At 39.5% G+C, this 26,485-nt stretch overlaps 1 protein-coding gene across 2 annotated transcripts; it reads right to left on the minus strand.

Annotated features, from left to right (window-relative positions):
* Window positions 1-250: 250 nt before the first annotated feature.
* Window positions 251-26,323, minus strand: LOC122838256 (1-phosphatidylinositol 4,5-bisphosphate phosphodiesterase gamma-1-like). 2 transcript variants are annotated; one of them, XM_044128762.1, is made up of 32 exons: window positions 25,397-26,323; window positions 16,452-16,601; window positions 15,571-15,664; window positions 13,528-13,575; window positions 12,438-12,522; window positions 12,264-12,344; window positions 11,938-11,972; window positions 11,518-11,590; window positions 11,333-11,428; window positions 11,134-11,252; window positions 10,387-10,472; window positions 10,169-10,289; window positions 9,867-10,035; window positions 9,526-9,645; window positions 8,788-8,895; window positions 8,500-8,684; window positions 8,171-8,371; window positions 7,432-7,551; window positions 7,120-7,303; window positions 6,581-6,658; window positions 6,103-6,206; window positions 5,920-6,016; window positions 5,754-5,820; window positions 5,331-5,497; window positions 4,976-5,072; window positions 4,662-4,886; window positions 4,431-4,576; window positions 4,215-4,329; window positions 3,964-4,125; window positions 3,791-3,879; window positions 2,850-3,034; window positions 251-1,780 (listed from the first exon to the last, which is right to left on the minus strand). In XM_044128762.1, the coding sequence occupies exons 1-32, from the start codon at window positions 25,656-25,658 to the stop codon at window positions 1,720-1,722; spliced, it is 3,930 nt and encodes a 1,309-aa protein (XP_043984697.1). In that variant the 5' UTR covers window positions 25,659-26,323; the 3' UTR covers window positions 251-1,719. The 2 variants fall into 2 exon arrangements, 1 of the variants encoding a protein (XP_043984697.1); XR_006371862.1 differs by lacking the exons at window positions 251-1,780; window positions 2,850-3,034 and having other exon boundaries at window positions 3,964-4,093.
* Between the last annotated feature and the right edge of the window lie 162 nt (window positions 26,324-26,485).

Genomic DNA, 26,485 nt, shown 5'->3' on the forward strand with positions numbered 1-26,485 from the left:
CTGGATTTAATTTATTCAGCTTTGTCTTTATTTGGCATTGTTCATTTTTTAACTTGACCAAAGCTTATTTAGGAGTCAGACTGTTGTCATATACAAGTCATTCTCACCTCCCAAGTAGCATGATATGGTCCAGATCATGACCTTTGAGAGTTGAGACACATATGGGCCCCATAGGTAAACATTGGTAAAAATCAGTTCATTTTCACATAGGTAGTAATTTTCTCTTTAAGACAAAAACTCACTATAAAAATATACATAAAGAGCTTTATTAACTGTAAACTTGCACAGAATTTGTAACACAGAGTATTAATACTGGACAGTAAGCATAGGTACAGAGAGAGAAAACACAACTGGAGTCAGGTTTTCTAAAACACAAAGGCTGTAGGCCAAGAAGATGATTTTTGCATAGAAGTCCCAGCACAGTATAGTGTACTGCAGGGAGGAAAGAGAAGATTTTATCTAAGGAAACATTTTTTAAAGGGAGCTCCAGTTACACAATATTAATTTTACCATAAAGTTACAGAGAGCATCCTTCTTGTAATATGTTCTTTTATCTAAAATAAGTTATGTACACAATGATCAGTTAGTCGAGGATAAAGTAGCTCCTGATCAGTGGGTCAGACAGGAAGCCATGCAGTAATCAAACCTGCTTTTTGCAGATCCAGGACCAGTTCATCCACATCTTTTGATTAGAGTCAGATGATGGAGGCTGATCCCAACCGGGTTTATTAGATGTGCTGAGAAAAACGGGGAAAAAACCCCTAGAACAAATCAAAAGCAAGTGCTCATCTAGTTTTCTGTCATAGCCCTTATTTGACTTGTGTGTAATGGTTGACATCCAGGGGGCGCCTTTTCTGTGAAGGTAGTATGAATTAGTATAGAGCCCTTACATGTACTAGAAGACGACCTAGGTGTTTTGGTGAGGATTTGTTTGACATTTTGTGCTCTTCTGAGGGCCTTGTTCATGTTATTGCCCCAAAAAGACTCGATAAGGAGACTTCAGTCTTTAGATTCCTTCCTGATTAGTGGTCTGAGCCAAAAGAGTGCATTCCTTCTTCAGTTTTTTATGTTTCCCATATAGGAAAAATTTCCAGTTCTACCTAAAAGCATTTCTTTTTTTTTGTCTTTATAGCCAACTTTACAAAGTTTGACAACAAGGCACAGACAGGATATTTTATCTTTGCTACATGTGCCCACCGCTCCCTTTGTACATCCAGATATAATCATTTTATCCGCTTTTTGTGTGTAACCTGAGTTTTCTTCTCCCTTTCATCTGGTTTTTAATTACTGATACACAGTAAGAGCAAATGTAATATTTCATTTTCACTTAGTTGAAAACTAAAACCTTTTATGTGAGTCAAACTCTTCAAAAATCATTATATGTTCAGTTTTAGAAATTTTCTACAGCAATAAAACACCCACTTCTATCCATATATTACCTTACCGTTTCAGCTGTTTTCATCAAACCTTTAGAAGTAGCTCCCACAGTTTGCTCTTAATGTGTTTCAGCTTAAATCCTGATTGTTTTATAGCTTAGTTTTATGTCTTTAGTCCATGAGATGTTTCTGTTTGTAATCTTTTCACTATAAGTGCTTTAATATGTCCCACTTTGCTTTTCTCTTCCAGTTTCAGATTGCTGGTCGCTGCTGCAGAGGCAGCTGCTGCACAGCGAGCCAGGCACTGTGTCTGTAGGCTAGCGCTCTCTGGTGGTCGGAGTGGTTAAATGCGCTTGGCTGAAAACTGCTGCCTCAGTTTCTCCCTCCTCTTCTTCTCCATTAACCTGGAAAACAAGGAGAAGTTTAAGATATAGACAAGTTTAAGATATAGACAAGATACCTTCTTGTTAACTCAAACAAGAAGGTAAATATAAAAATAATAAGAAAAAAGGTGATGTGGACAGAATAAAAATTAATCCTTGGTTTCTTTTTTCATACCACTTCTGAGTTTAAAGTTCTATTTATCTGAACATGACCACTAAAAACAGTAACAATAGAGAAGCGGTGTTAAAAACCTTTGCTTTCTTATAACAGCAACAGATCATTTATATGAACTTATTAGCTCCATATAGAATTTTAGAGAAATTTTATGACGTTGCTTCAGTTCACTAAAGTTCCACTCTAGTAGAGTCATTGCCACACCCTGATTCCTTTCTTTCAGCTTTTTGTGCTCAGAGGCAAACACAGAGGCTCATTTTTAAAAAAGAAAATTGGCATTTATTTTAATCCTGCAAAATAAGTCATTATTGTTCAGTCTATTATATCTATATTTAATTGTTCTGTGATCTGCTTTAACATTGCTAACTGAGGGCAATGTAAAAGCAGTCCTTTTACATTGCCCTCAGTTGCAGCTCCAGTCTGATATGGAGCTTCTTATTTGGTAATTTTTTTTAAGAACTTCATGGTCTCAGGTTAAGTAAGAATGATGCTACAGAAACAGATATCTTATGGTTTTGGCCGCTCCACTAAGCCTTCAGAGCTCAGAGTTATTGTGGACAAGAGGACAGTTCTGAGAACAAATGGTTTGCGGCTGCTCTCCATCGCGGGGGCGTTGTGATCTGACAGGTTTGGAAGTTCAAACATCTTGTTTTCCTAATGACACGGCAGAATGTTGTGTCGACAGAGAGCATCAAAATGTCAGTGCTACTTTAGCATTTCAAGGAAGTGTCAGTTTTTAAATATTTACACGTCATGCAATTTATATCTTACTCACATTTTCAACAAGTATTTCTGCATTCTACTCTATTAAATTTTTCTTGACATTAGAGCTACAAAAAGAATATGTTATCTGATTTCATGTCATTCATTATTTCTGTATGTTTCTGTCCCTTCTGATGATGCGCCATCCGTTACCGGTGGTTACGAGCTTCCACCAGCTCACTCAGCTGGTCCTGAGTGGCCCTGAGCTCCTCCACACTCTGCTGGTAGCTCAGATCTGCGGATCCCGACCTCTCCAGGAGAGAAACCCTGGTGGACAACTCACTCGTCCGATCCCTCAGCCGCTCGATGGATGTGTACATGTTCTCGTCGTCTTCTTCCTGTGGTCGCAGACAGGGTGAGGAGAGCAGCACATGAGAGGTCAAGTAAGGTCAGTGTGGGTCACAGCAGTGATGTGCAGTCAGAGGAGGCAGGGCCTCACAGATCAGCATGACAAGTGAAATACTAACAATGATAGGAAAAAATTGATTTCTCCAACTGAGCATTGTATTATTTTTTTCTGTGCGATTTAAAAAGAATCTGTGGTCAAAAATCACTGAAGTTACGTATTGTGTGCGCTTTTTATCTACCAGTTTCCATATATGAGATGTAAAAAATCCACAATTGGAATACTTCTTAGTGACTTTCCACAAAAACATAAAATTGAATATAATAAAGAAGATAATTACTAATGGATATTTCTATAGTAGGCAAGCTTTAAATCTGAAATCTGAAATAACAATGAACAAAACACTCAGTGGTAATCTGTCAGATACAATCCCCAAAAATAAAAAACTGACCTTAAATAACTAAAATTTGAATTTTTATACATTGTCTTTTAAAGCTTTAAAGAAGCATTTGTTGTGTTTAAGGGGCATAGGAGCAGCACAAAATGAAGAGAACCTCAAGAATGAACCAATAACATGTTGCGTCAGTTATGACAGAAGAATGCTTATGTCTCAAATGAAGTAGGCAAGAGAGACTTCTTGCGCAGATATTTAATTGTTTCAATCATTTAATAAAAATAACGCTGCTGGAGTGATGTGGTTGGTTTAGATCCACCTTCAAACCTCACCCAGGTAAAAACCTGCGCCCACCTTTGCATTGTAGATCTCAATGTGAACCAGAAGTGAGGCCAGCTCCAGCTCCTCACTGTAGTTGTTCTTCAGAGGAACACTCCTGTAGCCTAGGAGACAGAAACGTAACATGGAGTGGGATGTTTATTAAAAACATATTTTCCATCTGACACGACGAGGAGGGAGCGGTTCACCTGTCCGCAGCAGACGGACCGGATATGTGGCTTGTGCCAAGAAGTTGGGATCACTGAACATGTCCTCTTCAAAAACGGTGAAGCGCAGGAAGGAGAAGGTGGGGTTGTGGATGTCGAACACAAACTGCCTCTGCACCCACACAGGATTCAGACCGTTATCAGCTGGGAGGGCCGAGAGGAGGAGACGGTTAACATGCCGAGTCAGTGCACCGAGACAAAACGCTTCAGATGCAACGCAGCAGCCGCCTCACCTACGACGTCAGTCTTGCATTTAAAGCCGTCGTAGTCGGCTCCACAGATCTCCACCTCCACGAAGGGACAAACGATGCTGCGGCCATTTTTCGGCAGATGCCGTGCTCCCAGAACCTGATTGAAACAAAAGTTGAAATATTAGATATTTTCTGGGGGGTTTTCCTGCTTCTCATCAAACATCTTCTTGAATGGCTCCAACTACAAGTCAGGCTGACCTGTAGCTGGAGGGTGATCGGCTCAACATGCAGCGTGTCCTTGTCAAAAGGATCAAAGGTATCGTCTCTCATGATGTCAGGTTGGGGGACAAAACCACTGCTGCCTCCAAGCAGGAACAAGGCCTGGTTCAGCTGCATGGGTTTATCTGCAAACAAGCATTTTAAAGAACTCTCTGGTTTTGTGATTGTGTGATGTGAGATTTGCTCCTGAAACATAAAAAAGACGCCAACCTGGAGTTTGAAAATTGAGAGCAACCAGCTGGGAGCCGCAGAGCCACATGGGCAACGGGTCGTAGTTGGAGGAGTCCAGTCTCTGGCCTCTGGGATAAACTCTGGACAGCTGCCGGAGGTTGTACTGCAGGAAGCGCTTTCCTCTGGCGCGAGTCGCAAACTTCTCCGCTTTTGTCTCCGGGAAGGAAGACATGTCCCTGTAACAGGCACGCTCAGTCCCGATTTCTGCAAACGCAAAGATCACAGAGAAACTTAAACATGGAACATTTAACACAATTTTTTTTTAAAGTGAGGATGTTAATTTTGAAGCTCACTGTCTTCGTTGAACGGTACCGGCCGGCAGTAAACCACAAGATCAGACAGTTCAACAGCAATCTTCTTCCTCCTCTCCATTTGTTTCTCCTCCTGCATCTGTTGCCGTAAAGATCAACCTAATTTAACATCTTCTCATGACTTCTACAATGTAGATTTTGAACCATGTATTGTTTTCTTTCCATTAGTCAGGTCCCTAAATGACTTGATCAATTAAATACACAGAGGTATGTAGTTGTAATGTGACAAGACTTCATGGGGCATTAACAGTTTAGCAAAGCAGATAGTTGCACAGAAACATCAGTATGGATGGTGTTTGTAGGTGTTTTCTGTGTTGCTCCGCAGCGTTGCACTGACCCGTGCATCAGCATTCTGTGCAGCTTCTCTGATTTTGCTGACCCAGCAGGTGAGATCTTCCAGACTCTCCGCTGCCACGTCCAGACTCTGGACCGGGTGAGAGCTCAGGTGCTGAGAGTGGATGGTAAACACATAGGGCCGGGAGTTCTTCCCGTCTTTATGCACGGCTGGAGGGAAGGAAAGAAACAGGAGGAGGACGGAAGAGCATTCGGTGGGTTTCATGTTAAGAAATTGTTTTTGGAGAGAATCTGGGAGCCAAAACACTAACATAAGAAAATCATCTGCACGGTGCTACTGTAACAGTGAATTCAAGGTGTGGGATATTTGCAAAAAAGTAATGTTTGGAGCCTCTTTAATAAAGTTTAAGATAAGCTTTAAATCTTAACTAAAAGAAATACATAATGCTAACCAAGATTTACTCACCAACATGGCAGGTGGGTACATCGATGAACCCTTTCAGGAGATTACCCAGAGGACTGTTCTCTGTAGACTGAAGCAACAAAAAAATAGGAGAAAAAAACTGTTGTATTTCCAACAGTTAAATGATAGCATGAAGATCTTCAAATGTCAGGTTCAAATCTTGACTCACTGCTTCATCAATTTCTCTGGTAGGAGAGCTGGACACCTCCTCCACGTAGTTTGCAGGAAACCACAGCTGCTTCTTTCCTCCGTAGTCGCCTCTCCACCTGAATGCAGCACACAGCATGTCGCTGACTGACTTTTACATAAAAACAATATAAATAAATATAAATGTATATTTATATAAACTCACCAGCCGCCCTCCTGCTTGTCCACATTCAGGATAAGTGCTTGTTTGGGGAAACAAAGCTCATCTTCTCTCTGCGCTCGGTAGTCATACAGAGCTTTGACTGTACACTGAAATGTATGATAAAGAGAAATGTCTGCAGTTAGACTATGAGCAGAATATGTCTCTACAAAAAAAAAAAAAAAACGGCATTTCTTTTCTCTTTAAATGTCTTTAGGGACTTTTACAGATGTTCAGATGAAGGTACTGCGTTGCTTCAGAGATGCGTGTTATAGTGTGTAGGATTATCTTTTCCTGGTAATAGAAACTGTGTCATACTTTTAGTGTTTGCAACTAATTCTTTTACTAAAGATGCAAATTATTAAAACTACCAATCCTGGTTCTCCAGGGTCACGGTTTTGTATGTTTACCTGCTGCAGCACCTAAAACATGCAGTACCATAGGCTCTACAGGGTCAGTGTAGAGGATTAATGATCCAGCTCACCCGTGCTGTGGGCATCTTGTTGGCCTCTACATAAAAATGAGGAGTTCTGGCCTCATACAGCGCTCCATAGTCAAGCTCCTGAGAAGACAAATTAAACAGATTATAACACATCCTCTAACCATGTGGGGCTCTGGCCTACCAGGATTCTGGTTTGGTGTTTATATGGTTTCTCCTCTTTAAATAAGCAGATTGACATTTATGAGAGTTTTACTCCACTTTCATTTGGAAACGTGATTTGTTCCAAGAAAACAAAAACAGATTTTGCTTGTAGATTCGTGCCAAGCTGAGATGTCTTTGTAAAAAAACAACGCTAAACATAATAGGACTGAACTAATCCAATAGCTAGACAGCATTTCTAATCTCGAAGGCTCTAAATGATACAACAAAATGTTGTATTTGACTAAAAGTGTTGATTCAAACATTTTTAACAATGAATATATCATATAAACTAGGTCTCAAATTGTAAAAAAATTATAGATAAATAAAATATTGATGACAAATTAATGTTTTATTTTTTTTTATTTTGAGGAATTTCTTACCACGGTGCCCATTCGGTCCAAAGTGTCTTCATTTATTGGGTAGCGGAGCTTCATCTTACGGTACAGAGGATGTTTCTCATAATAACAGACTAGATCCACCAAACTTTCAAACTCTGCCGAACCCCCCAACATGAATAGACGACCATCCTGCTGGATGCGACAGTGTTTGATTTTACCCTCTGCCCTGCAAGCCAATAGAGAGTTACTTATAAAAAATAAAAAAACCCACACAGAATAACTCAACAGAATTTCATGAGCAGTACTGTCCATAAGACTATTGAGTTCAAATTTAGGGTTACGTTGGTCAGTTACCTAAAGGAGATGGCATAGGAGTTGTGCTCACTGCGTTTTCGCACCAAGAAAGCTCCGTCTCGGGGAACGCGCATCAGCATGTGTTCAGCTTGAACACGGGACAGGTTGGAGTGGTACCATCTGGACAACAAGAGATGTTCCCATCAATTTTGTTTTCAAAAATTTTAAGCTATTATTTTCAAGCTATTCTGCATTTCCACCTTTCTACTGTTTGGCTTCTTTTAAAAAGGGAATGGTTTGAACTGGTTAAGATATTGAGGATGTCCTATTAATCAATCAATTTTACTTGCATAGTACAATTCAGCAACGTGCCTTATGTTTTTAGAATTATTATTTTTAGTCTAACAAGGACAAAGTAAAGTATTGTTTACTTTTTTTTAAAAATAGGAAGAATGTCAAATGTGACTGAATTTAAATGTTTGATTCCACCTTAAACTCTAATGTCCTCCCCTGATGGCAGATGTTATGCATTGCATTTTTAAACTATTGCTTCATGAAGAAGTTAGTAACTACATATTAATAGTCTTGAAATAATGACTAATTTTAGTGAACAAATTTGGGAAGGGAGAGGGTGGGACTAAAAAAAGAAAATATATTTTATGTATTTTTTCTATAGACAAATCTCCTCCTACATTATACAATACAAAGAAGATAATATATGTATTTTAAGGATGTAATAAGTAGGAAAAATACACATATTTTCTCCACAGGTGACGTTTTCCTAGTCTGAGCCACTCACTCTCTGCTCTCGTGTGCATTGGGTTGCGGCACGGGATTTTCCAGCCTCATTTCAAACTCATTGCAGCGCAGAGGCACCTCTCTGTAGTGGCAGATGAGATGGTAGAGGCTGTCAAACACAAGGTTGTCTGTCAGGTAGAATCGGGTGGACCCAGACTCCTGACGTGAGTGGATCCTGCAGTGCTGCACCCGACCAGAACGCCTGGAGGATGAGGAAAAGTAAATTTCCTACTGTGATTTGTTGGATGAGAATTTGAGAGCTGTAATTGTAACCTAATATGCACCGCTTCAGTTGCCATTGTACGAAGTTAAAAGAGAAATGACTCTAACCAGAAGGACAGGGTGTAGTCTCCGACAAACGTCTCGCTCTCTCGCACCAGGAAGGTCCCGTCTTTACCCCCGCCTTCACAGTACTCCTGGAGCAGCTTCTCTGCCACCTGCCGACCGTCGCGACCTCCTCCCAGCTTCCCATGAAACCAGCGCTCTGCACAGTGCTGCTCGTTGTTGTTACACTCCTGACAAAGCCCAGGAGGGGGAAAAAGCTTGAAGGTTTAACATTAAAGATATCAAACAAAATAGACTTTTTACTCTGTTAGTAAGACCAGATTATCTCCTTACCTCCTTTAACATATCTTCTTCTTCTTCATCAGCTGTTTGGTAGCGAGATGTCTCCTCTGAGTAGTAAATCTTATTGCTGGTCAAGACAAAATAATGTGGTGTCCAGGTCTGGAAAGTACACAAAAATATTTCAGCAAAGATAATTTCAGGTATACAGAGTTCTTTAGGAATGACTGCAGTGTCAAAAGGAAAATACTATTAATATTGAAAAATTGTAAAATATCTTTTGTATTTGTATTTTTTTAAGAAATTTCCCTTGAAATATGTCATATTCATTCTAACTGTATTTTTGTGTCATGCCTTTTTATTTTCCATTTTATCTTGTATTTCATAATAATGTTCTTTGTGCTCTGAGCCAATCAGGCGTAAGCTACAGCGAGCTTCTGCCTCTTTTGTGGTAAAAGTCAGTTGAATTTGAGGTTTAATGTCTTTGCTACAACTGCTGTCCGTACGTCCACCTGTAAATGGTTTCTTATCCTATGTAAGGCGAGAAATTTCATCAATAAAACAAGAATAGCAATAGATGGGAAAACATTAAAATGAATGAAATTAAATTTAAAATGCTTATGTTTTGTCATTTGATTTTTTTTTTCATTAAAATGGATTTAGTTTTTATATTTTTGTATTTCAAAAGTTATTCAGTTTTCAGTACATTTTCTGACATTCATTATTTATTTTGTGATGCTTCAATCATTGTGGTAACTTTAGTGTTTCTTGAATAAAAACATAAATACTCACATGGTCGATGGGGTCCTCGAGGTAAAGGATGCCATTCTTCAGTGAGTTGCTGATGTCGTTTTCAGAGTAGCTAGCTGAAGTCACCTCTTCATACAGGGTCCCTTCCACCAGCTTTTTGTGCTGCAGTGAAATAATTAAAGAAGAGATTCAGTTAGCAATTTTTCTCTTATCTGTTTAGAGATTTCAAGGAATAAGATTCTTCATAATGAAGAATTAATGTAAAATTAACAGGCTCATTACAGATTTCCAAACCGTCTCATGAATATGGAGGGCTCCATTTGACTCGTCAGATTTTCAGCATTCAAAGATGTTTTGGTCTCAAATGGGCATCAAGAAGTCACCTTGATGAGGATCTTCCTGCGGAGCTGGTAGGGTGAAGGAAGCTCGTCCGCGTTATTGTCAACTGGCTTTGTGAGCAGCAGCTCTCCAAACACCTTCTTGAAGTGCGTTGCCATGTTCCTCTGCTGGACTACACTGCAGTGGTCCTCAATGGATAAGATCACAGGATACCTGCACAGGTATAACAACGGGAAGGTGAGCTGAGCTGTTGGAGAGGGTCTGGGTATAAAAATGTTGTTTCACTCGAATTTTGAAGGTGGTTATAGCAAAAACATAACAGCTGAAGAAGGTTGGCTGAACTCACTCGGATGTGACAAAGGCGTGTTCTTTGATGGTGTGCAGCACATCCAGGAATTTGATCTTGGAGGTTAAAGTGTGGCCATGGTAGATGATTGGCAGATCATCTGGTCCATCCCAGCAGTCCACTGAGAGCACAAAGCAGAGAATCAACATCGGCTCTTAAAGACAGAATCAATCTTCCAACCCCAACAATTACTAGAAGCTTAAAAATGCCTTCCGTACGTTCAACGCAGCGGCAGCCCATCCTAAGACAACGAGCGTAGGCTTCTAGAGACGACTCACTCGAAAACTGATCACCTGTCAGGTACCTGAAAGACCAGGTAACACATGCTCATACAATGTGTACAGGAATAAAAATGAACAAAAAATACCAGTAAAAAAATCCAAGAAATTATTGTCTAAAAGTCTCGAAGTAAAGCAGCTTCTTCTGAAACAGTGGTAATTGGTAGTTTTAGATTAATGCACATTATTTTCCTTGAAAATAATTTAATTTTAAAAATACAATTGATAAGAATGGGTTTTTTTCTATTATTGTAAATTATTTTAAACTACATGTTGCCAAAGAATACAAAGCAAGCTGAATGTTGCAAATTTTAAACATCTTTTTGGTTCAACAATCACAGCTAAAATCCCTGTTGAAAACTTTGAGAATAGGGGCCACATTAAAAGATAATAAATAAATAGATAAATAAATAAATAAATAATAAATCTGAAAGTAACTCTTCACAATGAAAATACAACTGTTGAAGTCAATGAAAACTTTCCCATAGTCTTAACATAGAAAAATTTTCTTTTTTATTTTCTTTTTGGAAGTTCAGTCTTTCAGCTTTTGAATAAACAGAGATAAATCTACTCAGAAAATCAAAATGGGTATCTCTATTACATAGAAATTAGCCATGAAAATATGTAACCTTATCCATTTTCTTTTATTCTTCATTTTCTTTTGAGTTATGGACTTGGTTATCTTACGTGTTGTGTGAAGAGGAGATCCAGTACTGTGACAGCGGCCTTTTCATATCTTCAGGGACAACTGGTGAAAGTCGAGGGTCTGCCACAGTGTTTTCTTTTGAGAACAGGAAAGTAAGGAACTAAAAAACAGAAATAAATGTACAGTAAGATGGCACAGTCCTTCTAATATTTCTTTCTTGTGTCTCAGAGGTTTTGTCACCTCATCCAGCTGCAGCATTGGTTCAGGCTGAGGTCCTTCTCTCATGTAGGTCATGAGAAACTCCCTGACTCGACTCAAATCTGATGCCCAGGACTCCTGAAATAAACACAAAAAAGAAAGCTGATGCAAAGCAGGCTTCAGGAATTTTTGTCTGTGTATGTGTGGTGCAGATGAGCACTCTTTACCCTCTGGTCCATCTGTAAAAACTTCTGGAAGTCGTAGAGTGAGATCTGACAAAGCTCTGGCCGATCCACATTTCTATGAATACACCAAACTTAAGATGTTAGACCACAGATGTGTGAAAGCTGAACAAGAGTAAAGGTCAGCTTTCAGAGAAAAGAAATGTGATACATTAGCAGACTTTTTCCTTTGGTTGGGCCAAATGTAATTACACCACTTTTAGGGTAATGCCTCTTAACATTAGGGAAAAGTTTCTTGTGCACCAAGCAGAAAATGAAACATTTTAGTGCCATTAAGACAGCACAAACACATGGAAACATTTTCTGAAATACAAGACTGCTGTAATAAAGACTGATTGGACAAATACACTGGTAACATTGGGGTGTGAAGGAGGAGAAAACGGAGGTGAAGGTGGAGGAACTCACCGCAGGGGAAAGGAGAGATCCAGCTGCTCAATAATCTGAGGAGGTAGAGGGGAGGACCCAGGTGAAAAGCAGGTGGGAGGGGGTCAGGTGAGGCATAAACAGCAGAGTGCAAAGGTGGGAATTGTCAAAGTATCAGTGTAAAACTCACTAAAGAGGGATTCAAAACCTTTTAACCTATTTGTTTCACTTTACATCATAATTAAGTCGTTGAAAATCAGTGGCCTTTCATGCTTTTCATGCAACTTTTTTCTAAAACTGCTTGCCAGGCTTTTTTATGAAATGTGACTATTAAAGGAAAATTGTATCTGAATTAGTCCGAGACTTACACTCCTCTGAGCATCAAACATAAGTGTCCTGTAGAGCTGTGCAAAGTTGGGGAACAACAGTTCATTCTTTGCCTCCACCTCCTGGAGAAACACAGAAAACAGGAGTTATGACACAAACTGGTGCTAGGCTCAATTTCAAAGAGATCAAAAACACGAAATCATAAAGCATCTGGCCTGCAGTTTGTCTTTGAGAAAGCGCATGTTGGGGACTCTGTAGTTGATCTGAGGCAGAAGAGCTTTGACATCTTTCAATGCGATGCTGTAGAGGAAAGATAAGTATCAGTCATACTATCACACTGTCATTAATGAGTCAGCAAGAACAATTTAAAAGACAACAGACTTTTGTTGTAGAACCTTTTACAGTAAATATCCTAAGCAGTTGCTATAGGTGTGGCCTCTTTTGCCTCTGACACTGTATTCTGATCAAATCTTATTTTTAATGGTGCTTCAGGTCATTGAGAGTCACAGAGATTTTGTGCTGTTCAGCTTCTTTATGCATATCAATCAGGTTGAGGTGTTGATCATGTCTAAACATGGTCAAGTTGATTCACTTCTGGTTTGGGGTCATTGTCCTAGCAATGATCCAGTTTCTTGTATTGGCCAATTCAACAGATTTGGGAATGCTTCAATAGGGCTGAACCTAAAAACAGCAGTACCCACACTACAAAATATCTGGACAGAACAAATACGAGAAATGGAGGATGCCAGTAGGTGCATATGCTTCAGTTAGTCACACAGTTTGTTTTATGAAAGAACAGCACATGGATAATCATTTAGTAATTAAGTAATCACATGATACAGCCAGAACCAGAAAGAGGAAGGAAGTTCAAAAAGCAGGTGGAGAGAAAAAATTCAGTTCAGTCCTCTGAACCAGAGAGGGTTTTTCAAGGTCTTCAACCTGGATCTCTGCTCTCTTTGAGTCCGGTCGCCTCCCAGGGCTCCAACTGGCTACTGTTTCTATTTTCACAGAGGACAGGAAGTTGCCCTCTCCCTATTCTTTCATCACTTCCTGCTTCTTATCAAGCAGTGACAGGTTGTTTGTCCTGGAGAAGCCAACACCAAAATAGAATCATGAAGTCTTAACAAGTTCTCTGATGACGCCTAGGTCATCAGGTGTCATCAGAGACCTGATGATCTCTTGCCAAAGGTAACAGTTGGCAAGTTACCTTCACTTGCCAACTGTTGCAAAGCTGCAGCATTCCTCACTGGCTTCTGCTGTTAAAACTGTGATTGGGTGTTGACATGTTTGCAGTGAGTCACTCACCAGCCTTCGTGGTTCCTGTCCATGACTTCAAACTGTTTCCTCAACCACCTGCAGAGACAGAGGAAAAGGATTCTGACTGAAAACTGGTCTGAGCTCATATGTTTACAGGAAAATAAGCAGTACTGAAAAAGAAAAACAATCAGACTTACAGCTAGTTTTTAATGCACTTTTTGTTTTCAATTAAAAATTATTTTGTCTGACTCAATGGCAGAAGAGAAAGAATTTGATTAATGCTAAAATAAAACTAACTAAGTGTCACCTTCACAGTACAACTCACAACTCACAGTAACATTTGTTGAGTGTTAATTAACTACATGTATTATTTATGAGTTTGTCTGGTTAAAGTTTTGCTTTTGGATGTTTTAAGCACAATTAATTATACTTAGAATCGCAATAAATCAGTTGTAAAACTGATTACACATTAATGAATCGACCATGGGCCCAGATTACTGGCAGACAGATGTCATGTCTTTCATCATTCAGCAGCTTGAAAAACACTTTAAATGTCTTTATCTCTCCTGGCTCATCAGCTGCCCTTTTGTGTTTTTACTAGCAAGGCTCAACATGCATGGGGCCTGTACTGCTGAAGCCGGTGCTGGTGTAATGGTGTGGGACATGTTTTCCTGGCACACCCTGAGCATCTTACTTCCAAGATAGAGCACAAAAATATACTGCAAATCATCTCAAACTGGTTCCTCAAGTATGTCAAGGAGTTTACTGTAATCCAGCTGTCTCAGGGTAGCACCTTTGAAATGTGGCAGAACAGGAGACTCTAAATGAAGTAATGAAGTAAAAAAAAAAAAATGCAGGTAGTACAGAGGTCAGCAAGGCATTTGATAAGAAGCCAAATGGGTGGACACCATAGTACACCAAGTATGACAAAGTATTTACCCTGAGCCTTAAAATTCGGGCATTATGTCTAAAATGTGTGTTCATGAGGTAACAAGATGTCTGTCAGAGTTACAAGCACATGAAGCGTTTAAGATTTATTGGAATTCAGGTTCATCTGCTCTGTCACAGGTCTTTCTCTGTTTTTCTCAAGTGTAGCTCATCCTGCACTTACTCTAACAGATTTAAAAAAAATAAATCAATATTGTAGCTATAGGTTATGTAAATGCAAATACATATTTCAAGTAAGTACATAAGTAACATTGAACTGGAAGAAATGCTTTAATGGAGATGACTCATTCACACCTTATTTTCCATTGAATAAAATTCTATTAAATAAAAAATCAAGAAAAAGGCTTAAAAATGCTAACTTAACAAGAACCAGAAAACTTGACTCCAGACACAACAGTAATTAAAACATTGGTACAAAAAATATATACATATTTTTTTGTACTTGAAACAACTCAACTTAAAGATGATCCGAATGAAATCTGTTAAACATCATTCAAATCAGCTGATGGGCCCTTCCTAAAAACAACTTCAGAAAAACAGACAAAATTAGCCTTTTCATTTCCTCCCAATGATCCCACTAAGCTGTTTGTCTGCTTCAGAGCCTCGTGGTGTTTTCCTGCTTTCACCCCTGATGCCAAAAACAGCCTCTGAACATTCACCGGCAATAAATATTTTTATAGCTAACTAAATATTTGTCTTCTCCGAGTCCAAGTCCAGGCTGCCTCTTCTGTGCCGGAGCCAGACGTCACTAAATGGCATCCAGAATAGGGAGCACTGATAAGTGCATGTAATTTTATGACACTGTAAAACCTACCAGTCTGTCAGCTCCAGACTGAAAGGTTTATTTAGCTCATTAATGCCAGCACCCTCCGCATTTATTGGTGCCTCTGCAAAAGATGTGCCTTAAATTTAATTAATCTTAATTAATCTAGGTTTAATGGAAAATTCGGTCTTTAAGTGGGGATGTATTCTATTATTCTTCAGGCATGGAGAGTCCAATACTAATGTTTCTATTATAGATAACCACTGGTCTTAAAGTTAAAAATATATTCAAAGCCAAAATGACAACAGCGCAAAGCTTCATCAAGTAGTTTTCAGAGAAACTGTTATGGCATATTTTTGAAAATTGAATGGTTTACAGACCTTTCTATTTGCTGTGGTGCCGGTGCTCTCTGGGTATCGACCATCAGCCAGTTCAGACCCGCAATCCACATGTTGACTTCCTCTTCACTGTAGGCTGCCGTCACACAGAAGAAAAGATAGAACTAATCAGTAATATCCATCACTAAATTTTTTGGAACAAAATATTAGTATCATTAATAAGCTAAGCAAATTATAACTTCCTTTATATGTTACAGAAATCCCTGATACACAAAATAAACTATTTTGGCCCAAATACGAAGCCATGTGGCACCTCACAGGTCATCTTCAATAAATCTCAATTCTCATTACTTAGCTGTGCAAAAATAGTTTCTAAGATAAGTGTGAATAAAATAAACCCAAAACCTTTATTTTTCTACACTTTGTAGAAAGGAAAAACTGTTGTCATTTTTGATGAGTCAAAGTTCAACATCAGAGGAAATACTCAACCTTTGGTAAACAAACACAAACATAGACACACATACACACACAAAAACACATTTCATATAATATTGCTGTTAATTTTGATAATCACTTGATTAGTGTGTGATTTTTTTTAAAAGATGAAATCAAGAAATCAGACCTGCAACATAAACCCATGTGAACAACTGTTAAGTGTCAAACCTATGCTATCTTTGTCTAAAACCAGTAAAGTCATTAGTGATAAATTCTTATTAGATTTCAGGATACAAGCAGGGAGAGGGTTTATTCAGCCAAAGCCTTAAAGTGGGGAAACTGAAAACATACTGTTGGCTTTAGACCAAACAAAATATACAGACTCTGATGCATACCTGATTTTTAAAGATTTCTTAGGTCAAGAAATAAATCTACAAAATAAAAGCAGGAAGTTTTGGGACCTTTAATCTATCCAAATTTATGCAGACCTGCCAAGCTGAGCGTCCGCAGGCGAAACTCGAGGCCATACAACACGATGAAGCAGTGGGCCGAGTCCAGTTTACGAGCCTCCTCCGGGTACCGCTCAAAGTCACGCGAGCCTTTTCCCAACCGCAGCTCCCGGATCTCCCGTATGTCAACTGGGGGAGGAAGAAGAGGAGGAGGAGAGAGGAAGGATAGAGTTGCATGAACACAAATATGTTCAACCATTAATCACTCTTTGGCACGTTGTTCATTTCCGTGCCAAACACACAGAAACCTGTTGCTGGAAAGCTGCACAAATGGTCACTTTGAGAGCAGGAGACCAGAAACGGATACACAAACATCTCAACCATGGGCTGCAGGAAGAGTAAAATATCTGTGGACATCTTTAACTGCAAGAACACTTGTCAGACTCACAAAAAGACCTGAAGTTTTTATTGTACTTTAAAGTTATTTTAAAAAGATAAATTATTCTGGTCAAGTTGACCGGTAAAAGCTGTATCAGTGGGAGGGAAAGGGAAAAAAAGGCAATTTGTTTTTTAGTTTTTTGGTTGGGTTGTTAGTTGTTTTCAAAATGATAATGTAAGTTGCTGCAAAATAAAACAATTCTCTATATTGCTTGTTTAAATTTAAAAGAAAACTACAACATGTTAATTTAGGGACCTTAAGGACATTTTAATAAGAAAATATTCCTAAAACAAAAAGATGAAGCCAATTTTAAGTTTGGAAAACATTCTGATTTGTTCATGTTGATGCATCTTCATGAACCAAACCTATGAAGTATCACATAGTTTGGTTTTTTGACCAATTTTATTTACCATATGCATGTTTTCAACATTTCTATTCTGCTGATCATACTCAACCATGTCAATGACTGATGAAGATAGTCAAGCATAAACTCTGCTTTCATGCATGAATACACAAGTACAGGCAAAAGCTGGATACATGGATATCATCAAAATAATCACGGTAGGATGCTGATGATATTCCCTTAAGCCTGATAAATACAATTTATTTGTTTAGACTACTGAACTGAATTGCTTAATAACAAAGAAAGGCTTCTATGTATTTATGCATTAAAGACATAAAAGTCTGATTCACTTAGTCTTCAGCTTTTAAACTGAGATTGTAATGTTTGCACCAGAGTGTCTGAGAAACAAACTGCTTATAGTCAGTCAATAACTCTGGATAGAGTCCTTGATCTCATCTTTGGTGTCAAATTTGATCAAGACAAGCCATTTAAATCCCCAAATAAACAGATTGAAACATTTGAATGCATTAATGATTTCCATCTTGAAGTTGCACACAGACAGATTGTACCAAATTGTGGTATCCGTGTAGGCCAAGCAACGACCTTGGGTAAATCCTGTGTCAGCAGTGTGGGTTTGCTCTTAGCCAGATATACCGTAAATGTCGATGTCTAAACCAACTTTCATAACATAGTAGTCTATCTTCTTTTTTTTCTTGCCAAAATATGTAATGTGTTGTAATTTAAGTCATAGAAATAACCGTATAATTGTGTCAGTTGTCAAAGAGTCAAAGTCAGACAGCGTGTTAACAGTGAGTGAAGCTGACTCTGAAGGGTTAAGGTTCAGGGAGCAACCGCAGAATGTGATGTAAACTCTGGACTCTATTTTCACACTTGCAGCAGTTGACACACCCACAAAGAAAACCTCCAGCTTATTGACATAGCAAATGTCCAGTGCAAACACACATAAACACACTCTCATAGACACTCAGCACATTCACACACGGCTGAACGGCTTTTCCACAAATGGAACTTTTTGTGCATGAAATCAGCAACTTTATACATTTTGGCCACTGAAAAATACGTCTTTATGACATGAGTAGTTTATCCAGCAAATAGCAGAGAAGCAACAGAAGAAACAAATCATGTTCAAATCAATGTGGGTTGCCTTCAGGAGGTTGTAAATAATCCTGAATCAAAGAGACAAGAGTAGATCTGGTTCTGATCTGAATGGTATCCATGTGCAGATGGCAGGGAGAATGTTTGGCATGGGATTAATTGAGAGCATCGACTTTCTCACATGGTGGCTGGATTTTAGTTGGTCGTTTTAAGAAATAATTATTTGATCTCCATTCAAGTGTTCAAAAGCAGAAATATAATTTCATATTCTTAAAGGTAAAAAAACACATCTACCACTTTGTTAAAGATAAACATCACCATGCACTGTAAAAACAATGGTTGATGTTTGCCAAATAATTCTGGCTCGTATTTCTCTTTGAAAAGGTTTTCAAATTAATTCAAACTACACAAAGGTTTCAGCTGTCTGTCCTCACTTCCTGTGTAGTTTAATAACTAGTCATCTCTCTTGTGATGGCACTAACGACAGATTGTATTGCTCCATATATGGGCATAAAACAGGTAAGGCAGTTGAGCAGACTATTATTGCTACAACTACACAGAGAAGAATCACAGTGCAGAAACCATGGATGGTTATCATGAAAAAGGGAAGATTCTTGCAGGTCAGTGTACAATGTTCATGTTAGAGAGCCTGAGTCAAAAGATGCATACTTCTGTAGCATCATCAATTTATTTAACCTTTTGACAAATTTGGTACTGTACTAGAAAGCATACAGTGTTGTGCTATGAAAATCTCTCACTATTAAAGAAAATACAGGAAGAAATACCAATATTACCTTATATTCAAGATTTAGTTCTAAAAAAACATAAATTAATTTAGTTTCCTACCAGATTAAAACTAACCTAAATTCATACATTGCAACTGAGCTACCAACTGTCTTCCTCAGAGTAGAGTCAACTGTAAAGTCTGGTAATGTAAAGCATGGAGTTATCTGCATACAGGTGTGCTTCACTTGTAGGTCCCTGACCACATGCAAGATAAGCTCATGGACAACTCTAATATTTTCTCCAACTTAATAAAGTAGCTTGTTATTGTTGAAAAATTGCTAACTTTGTGCTTGGCAGAAAGATATTAACAATGAGTATCTTGCATATGCTGCACTGTATATACTAAAATCTTAGGTTCCCAAAGAGAAGTCTGGTAACCTCTACAAACTTGCAAGTTGATTTGCATGCAAATCAACATATAAGTTATGTATGCAAATGGAGGCACATTTATTAAATATACACAATAATTAAATTGTTAATGTTGTCTAAAAAGAAAGGTCTTACTTTTTAAAACAAATCTGACGTGTCAATTAGAGCCCTCAGATCACAAAGGTGTTTAAGTGAAAGCAGAGTCACTTCAAAGCAGCAAAGCACCAACCAAGACATGCGTTTTCTTTTTTGCCTTCCTTTTATCATTTCCTGCCACTGAGTTTGGGCGTTGGACATTGAGGAAAACCGGCTCTCAGCTCACAACCCCTCCACTTCACAGAAACACACCACAACCTTTAATCCTGGCCTTTGCTGTAAACACGACTGTGATAAGGACGCAGTACTGCTTCAGCTTTCAGGCTGACATCAACTTTAATGAGCATGAAGGGTCAGAACATGAGAAACATACGGATGACTCAGATCTGATGTTCTACACTAGTATGTTTCATTATCATCGCTCTTTCATAGGCAGCTGTTTCTCCCTTCTCAGTTAGCTCTCAGTGCTAGAGTGAAATATAGCTTACGAAAACAGCTGCATGTTCTGTTGACCTGAAATTGCCAGCTGCTCATAATTGCAGAGTATTTCCAGTGAAATAAAGTAGTCTGTGGTACAGTTGGCCACGTCGTTCCCTGCCAGATGGCACCCCGAGTTTAGATGAAGTCCAGGAAATTTGATCAAACTAAAAAATTACAGAAATTCTGGTGGAAATGAACCCTTCAAAAAGTCTCCAGTGATCACAATGATGGACTTACATTTGAAAGACAGTCCTTACATCTTTTATGCTTATATTTTTGATTAACCACAGCTATCTTCACAAAGCCTTAAAAGAAATTAAGCTTTTGCTTCAGTAGCAGAATGTCAGTTCTATTATTATGTGGACAAAAACTTCTTTGGGTCATAGTCCATATGGCTTGGGGCGGAACAGGCTGGTAAATCAAGTGCTTTGCTTATTGGCTTTGCTCTTTTACCATAACAGACTGGAGCAAGGTCCTAATTACTGCAGCCGAGGCCCCTGTCTGTCTATCCATCCCACTCTATTCCACAAGATACCAAGCTACTTGAAGTTCTCTGTTTGAGGGAGATGGCACTGATTTTATTCAAATTGTCATATAAAGACATTATCAGCAATTCTTTAATCTATTGAGCTTATTCACAAACTAATAATATATTTTACCCTGTGGGACTAATTTGATGATATATAAATCACCAGAAGTGGAAGGCATTGTGTTACTGGAGCCATGAAGTATAGTTAAATATGCAGCAGCCATATTGGATTTTGTACAGAAGGTTGCTAAAAAACACTCCAACTTTTCATGTCAAAAATCCCATTTCAGGAGTGTTCCAGTTCCTTTGTCAGATGTACAGCTCAGGAAATTTAACTTCCACAAACAAGTATAACACAATAACACGCCAGCATATTTTTTACAGAATATAACATAAACTACTCATCAAAGGAGTTGTGTGTTGCACTTTTACAAGGCATATAAAGCTCTGCTACTATTAATACATCTGTCTTCAAACTGATTTAGAATAAAAGAAATATTCCCATGAGCATGAGGACACAATCTTGGACTACCACAAAATAAATTGAGCAAGTCAAAAACTGGATTTCAAGGTTGTTTTCCAATGTGCAAAATAAAGTACTTAATTTAACTAAATTTCTCTGATGTTAGTTTAATTTCTGTTTTTAAGGGGTTATTCTGTAGTGTGTTTAACCGTTTTAACTTTAAATTTCATATGAACAAAGAGCTTACATTAACTGTGTACAAAAATACTCATTTCATGAGTCAAACCACTCTTAGTACCAGAGGCGCCTCAGCTGTGTTCAATGTCCCTCCTTCCTGCAGAAGATTCAGACCTTTTGTTTTCAGTCCTTCAATCTGAGACGGGAAGGGAGACACTCCCTGATAACCCAACACTTCCTGTGCCTCAGGATTTTATACATCCACTGCTTGGCAAGGCACTCATCTAAACACAAAATACAGAATCAGAGTGTGTGTTCTTGCTTTTTCTTTTTTTTAGCTTATTTTAGCATTTTTCCTGGTGTAGTACCCAACTCTACTGAAGCTAAATCCTACTGAAACTCGTAGGTCCTGGTTGGAGCTGAGGTGAGAGTCAATCCAAGTTTGGAAAAAAAATATATCTGCAGAGACTTGTGTGTGCTAGGATAAAACAAATATTAAAGCAAACCACAGGAAACAGAAAAACAAAGAGCTGGCAGAGGTGGGGAGTTAGGAGGTCAAACAGAACCGACATGAATAACGACCTCAAAACGCAAAAGAAAAGTGAAAGAAAACAGAGTGAGAAGGGCATATCTGAAAACAAGCAGGGTGTTTAGGTAAACGTGTGGGGGCCGGAAATTTGGAAATTATAGCTGGGAGGAAAAGAATGGAGAGATGAGAGCAGGAGGAAGCAATGTAGGAGATAAAGTGAACGAGAGACCCGCTGAGTTTCTGGAATCTGCTGGAGGCTTCGTCCGGTGGGAGGTTGTTTGTAAAGGGCCGATTTGGGGTTACAAAAACATGTGTGCGTGTGTGTGTGAAAAAGGAACATTTTCATTAGTCTGCATGAGAACGTGTGGATGAATAAACCTGATTGGGAAATATAGTGGGGTTTGAAAACAAAGACAGAATCCTGACAATGCTAAATTAGAGAAACCAGAAATGAGACAGGAATCTTAGGAAAACCACAACTTCATAATATAAGCAGACAAAAATATTAATCTTTCAAATAATGAGGAGATGTGTGCAGTAGCTCTGATCAGTCAATATGCTACATGCAGATTCAAATCAGATTCACTAGAACTGCTGGTAATTCTGAACACAAGAGTGAACGAACAAAAGGAGCCAAAGGCTGCTCAAAGTAAATCTGGAAGAAGTTTTGAATTTGTTTTCTCTGTTTTTGCTTCATGAAAAGTTTCTAATTTAAAATGGGAGTGGACACTTTTCATATCCACTCTATATTCAGACAAAATGTTGGTGTATTCATGTTGCGCCTGTTCATACTTTTACTATTCCTTCCTTGTCTTGAGTTACCTACGTCTGTCAGATGTGAAAAATATCGCGCCTGTTCTTCTGAGGCCGAGGGATTATTTTCTTTACAGAGTTCTGCCATAAAGTTAGAAAGACACATGGCACACAAAAAGAAACTCTATCATGCCAGTTGAGAATGCTTTATGTCTTTTTCTTTTATGTGCGCCAACTTTAACTGCAACAAATCCGTCTTCAGACCACAAAATCCGGGTTGCAGACAATAGCCTCCACGCCCTAGACAGGGCGGACGGACCGCGCGACAAGAGTCTGGTGTTTGGGCCCACATCCAGCCAGGAAGCCTGAGGCCAGTCGAGGATCCATGCGGCAACAGCATGCCGGCGTGCCTGGAGAGTTACTGAGAGGTCGAAGTGGAGGAAGCAGAGGTTCACAGGGTTGTACTCTGTCTGTCAGCTGAAGAGGCCGTGACAGCGTGTCAGATGAGTGGGAACGCGACCGGACTTTCCACGACAGAATGTCACATTTTGACACGAGGAGGGAGAAGAGACAACTCTGCAAATGTGTGGCTTTGGAAAGTTTAGATACTAAAGACTGAATGGAAATCAGTATTTATTATTTTAAGTTATTTTCTACATCATCAGTTAAAAAGTCTATGAATTGGAGGAAGAAAAAACAATTTTGAATATTGTATTAAGTTTTCTTGTCTTTGTGTGTGTATTTTTAGGGGCCAGTTTAGAAAAGCTTTAGAAAACTAAAATTGTGAAATAATTTTTGCTTTTCTGCAGGCTTAAATAAAGGTTAAGAACAGCAGCTCTCTCAAACAACTCAAAAGCAGCAGAGCAGCTTTCTGACGCAGCAGCAACCTGCAAACAACTCTTGTATCTGCTCTGTTTGGCTGATAAAATCCTGAGGCAGGTCATCAATGCCTGATTTAAGACAAACACAAACCAAGCCGTCACCTCTTTCCAGAAAGAATGCAGCAGGAGAAAACACTTACTGGTGTTGAGTTTCTGTCTCCCTCAGCATAATTTCTGACACATTTGAGTAAACGTGACCTGGGGAAAATCTAAACAATGCACAGGAGCTTTGTGATATGCAGTGGCTGGGACGTTATGAACTCTTGAGAACTGATATGGAAAGCATCCAACCTCCCCGACACAGGAGCAGAACGCCTCATCTCTACTGATACACTGCTGTATTTCAGTCTGTAGCATCATCTTGTTTACATAGCCTGAGCCTCTTCATTGACTGGGCCCCGCTGTCTGACCAGGAAACTGAACTTAGCAAAAATATTTTACAGGATGTATCGTTCCTAAGACAGAAGGCCTGCAGGAGGAGTCACTAATGAGAAAACTAAAGCACATTTAGGGTGTATACGTTTTGGTTGTTTAATTTCGTTGCACCGCCACTGTCCAACCCAACCCTGTATCACTCAAAGCCTAAAACTAACAAGCATCCTCGCTGAGTTACAAGTGAACAGATGTCAGCGTGAACACTCACAACCCATGCTGTGTGATCAGCCAACATCTGTCTGATGTCAAGAGATTCTCCAACTTGAGCCGCTGACCTATGCAGCTCCTCCCATATCTGTGTTTCCATTGACCATATAACGGGCCAAATTAGAATTACAAAAAATAAAACACTTGGAACACAACAATTTAAAAAAAACTAAATTTTTGATAACAAGGTTTTGGGCAAGATTGTATTTCACAAAACTGCAATAGAAACACATTTTTTTTCACATCACACAAATAATGTGAGCAACAACCAGATGTTACCACATGGAGAGTCACATATATGTAAAAAATTAGTAAGAGTAAAAAAATAGAGCAAGGGCAAAGTTGCAGCATGAGAAAATACTATGCTCTAATTCAAAATACTCCAAAACAAAGAAATTGCTTGTTGTTGAATGCTCTCCAGCAACCCTTTGAGGCCTTCACATAACATCTGTGGTTACACTGAAATTGAATTGCTCTCATTGGGCTTTAATAGATGACTACGTAAGTTAGGACAGGATTTTATTTAGATGTATCAGATTTGAAACGAGCTAACTGCTTATCCTGCCAGATTTTAGATCTTTCTTAGTAAAAAATTTTGAAAATGGTTTACCGTTTCCTTGTATTTTCAGGGTTACAGGGAGAGAGGATAGTGGCTGTCTCTAGCGGTCATTGGGCAAGAGGTGGGGTACAAACTGGACAGCTTGCCAGTCTATCCAGCCATGCACACACACACATACACACACGCATACAATTTATAAATCTAATTAATGTAACAGTTGTGTTTTTTAGACTGTGGGAGGAAGCTGAAGTACCTGGAGAGAATCCATGCATGCATAGGGAGAACATGCAAACAAACTCCTTGCAGTAAGACTCCAGACTGGGATTCAGACCCAGGCCCTTCTTCCTGCATGACATCAGTGCTACCAACTATTGCCACTGTTTTTTTTCCTCCTTCCCATAATAATGTGTTACCAACCCAAATTAAATATGTTAGTTTGTGTATGTAATATGAAAACAAATGTGACTACAAAAAAATGTGGCTCATAAACTATATGTTTATAAGCCACATGTTGAGCTAATTTTGGTTTTGCAGCCAATTCATTTGCACCATCTTAGATCAAATAATTTTCTTACTGTTTTCTGTCTGTATTTTATGTTATATACTGCTTCATTGTAGTCACTCTGCTGTTTCATAAACATCTGGATTTGGACTGAACCTATTTTCTTCCACTTCCACACGGACAGTCCTCGGTGCACACCGCACAAACAGTTTAATGCCTATAATTCAAATTGTTTCCTAGATAAGACATGCATGGTCGCCCTTAGAGACATTATAACAGTGTAAAGGGCGAAGAAGGTCCTCTGAGCTGCTAACACTCACCTTCTCCTTCCATTTTATCCGGACTCTTGCCCCACACTATCTGCCTGGTGTCCTCCCTGATCTGGAATGTCTTCCTCTCGGGCCTCTGGGACTTTTTCTGGTGGAAGATGGTCATCACTGTGCCCATCTCCAGGCTTTCGAGGATGCGGGGCCCGACCTCGGTCCAGTCCAGCATCCTGGAGGCCATGGCCGGAGAGACGGCACCGCAGGCGGCCTCCTCTGCGCAGCCATTGAGGCAGCCGCTGAACCTGGCTGCGCACATCCTCACTGCATAGCTGGGATCAGGATCACTGATCTGCTGAGGGGGCTTTAATTATGAGCAGGATCCAGGTCCTTCAGCCAATGCACAGAGGAGCACCGCTATCTAGCATATCCAAACCCACTGGTGCGAGGAGGGAATCTGGGAATCTTAGGACAGCCAGCGTGATTACAACGATAATTTCTTAGGGAAAAAACAAGCTAAAAGACATCCCTCAGCAGCAGCCGCAAAGCTGACACGCCAAAATGTCTGAGATGTGAATTATGCTCTGGTCCTCCAGAGGGGGAGTGGATCCCTGTGTTATCCTTTCCAGATGCTTCTGGCAGCACACCAGTGAAATCCACTCAGGGTTAGTTCTCATCACCGCTGGGCTCAGGTTTCCACCCAGTTCGCATTTTCCTTCTGGTCCTCCCGTGTCCACGACAGCAGAGAAAGGAGCAGCACAGTCCGGCTGTAAATACTCCCTGGTACCGCTGTCGCCGCCGCTGGGGTGATGGACAGAAATGTCCCACTGCTGTTTTCAGGAGAACTCAGTCAGAACGAGGTGACAGAAACACAGACTTATGTAATGAAGCGTCTACAAACACGCCAAGGCGGGAGCAGCAGCTTGGAGTAACCGTGACTGGTTTAAAGTCCCCGGCTCCTCCTCGGCCGGGACTCGATTCTGCGCCTCCCTCAGTTCCAGCGGCACAGGGCTGAAAGGAGACCGGGGCAGGCAGACCGGAAAGGCTCGATCAGATTTTTTTTTTCTCCCCTCCTTTTTGTTGCTGCTGGAAGGATCAGACAAGTACACCTCGCTGTAGCAAACAGAAAGGGGCGGGGACGGACCA

The sequence above is a fragment of the Gambusia affinis genome, linkage group LG10 (assembly GCF_019740435.1).
Source record: "Gambusia affinis linkage group LG10, SWU_Gaff_1.0, whole genome shotgun sequence".
In the NCBI taxonomy this organism is placed as follows: Eukaryota; Metazoa; Chordata; class Actinopteri; order Cyprinodontiformes; family Poeciliidae; genus Gambusia; species Gambusia affinis.

What these genes read in the sequence shown, in the direction of transcription:
- LOC122838256 (XM_044128762.1), bottom strand. Translation starts at nt 25,658, where the DNA reads ATGTGCGCAGCCAGGTTCAGCGGCTGCCTCAATGGCTGCGCAGAGGAG. An exon ending in GCACCACAGCAAATAGAAAG is followed by an intron (nt 13,576 to 15,570) that starts GTCTGTAAACCA and finishes CTGTCTCTGCAG; the next exon opens with GTGGTTGAGGAAACAGTTTG. An exon ending in GACAAGCAGGAGGGCGGCTG is followed by an intron (nt 6,017 to 6,102) that starts GTGAGTTTATAT and finishes TGCTGCATTCAG; the next exon opens with GTGGAGAGGCGACTACGGAG.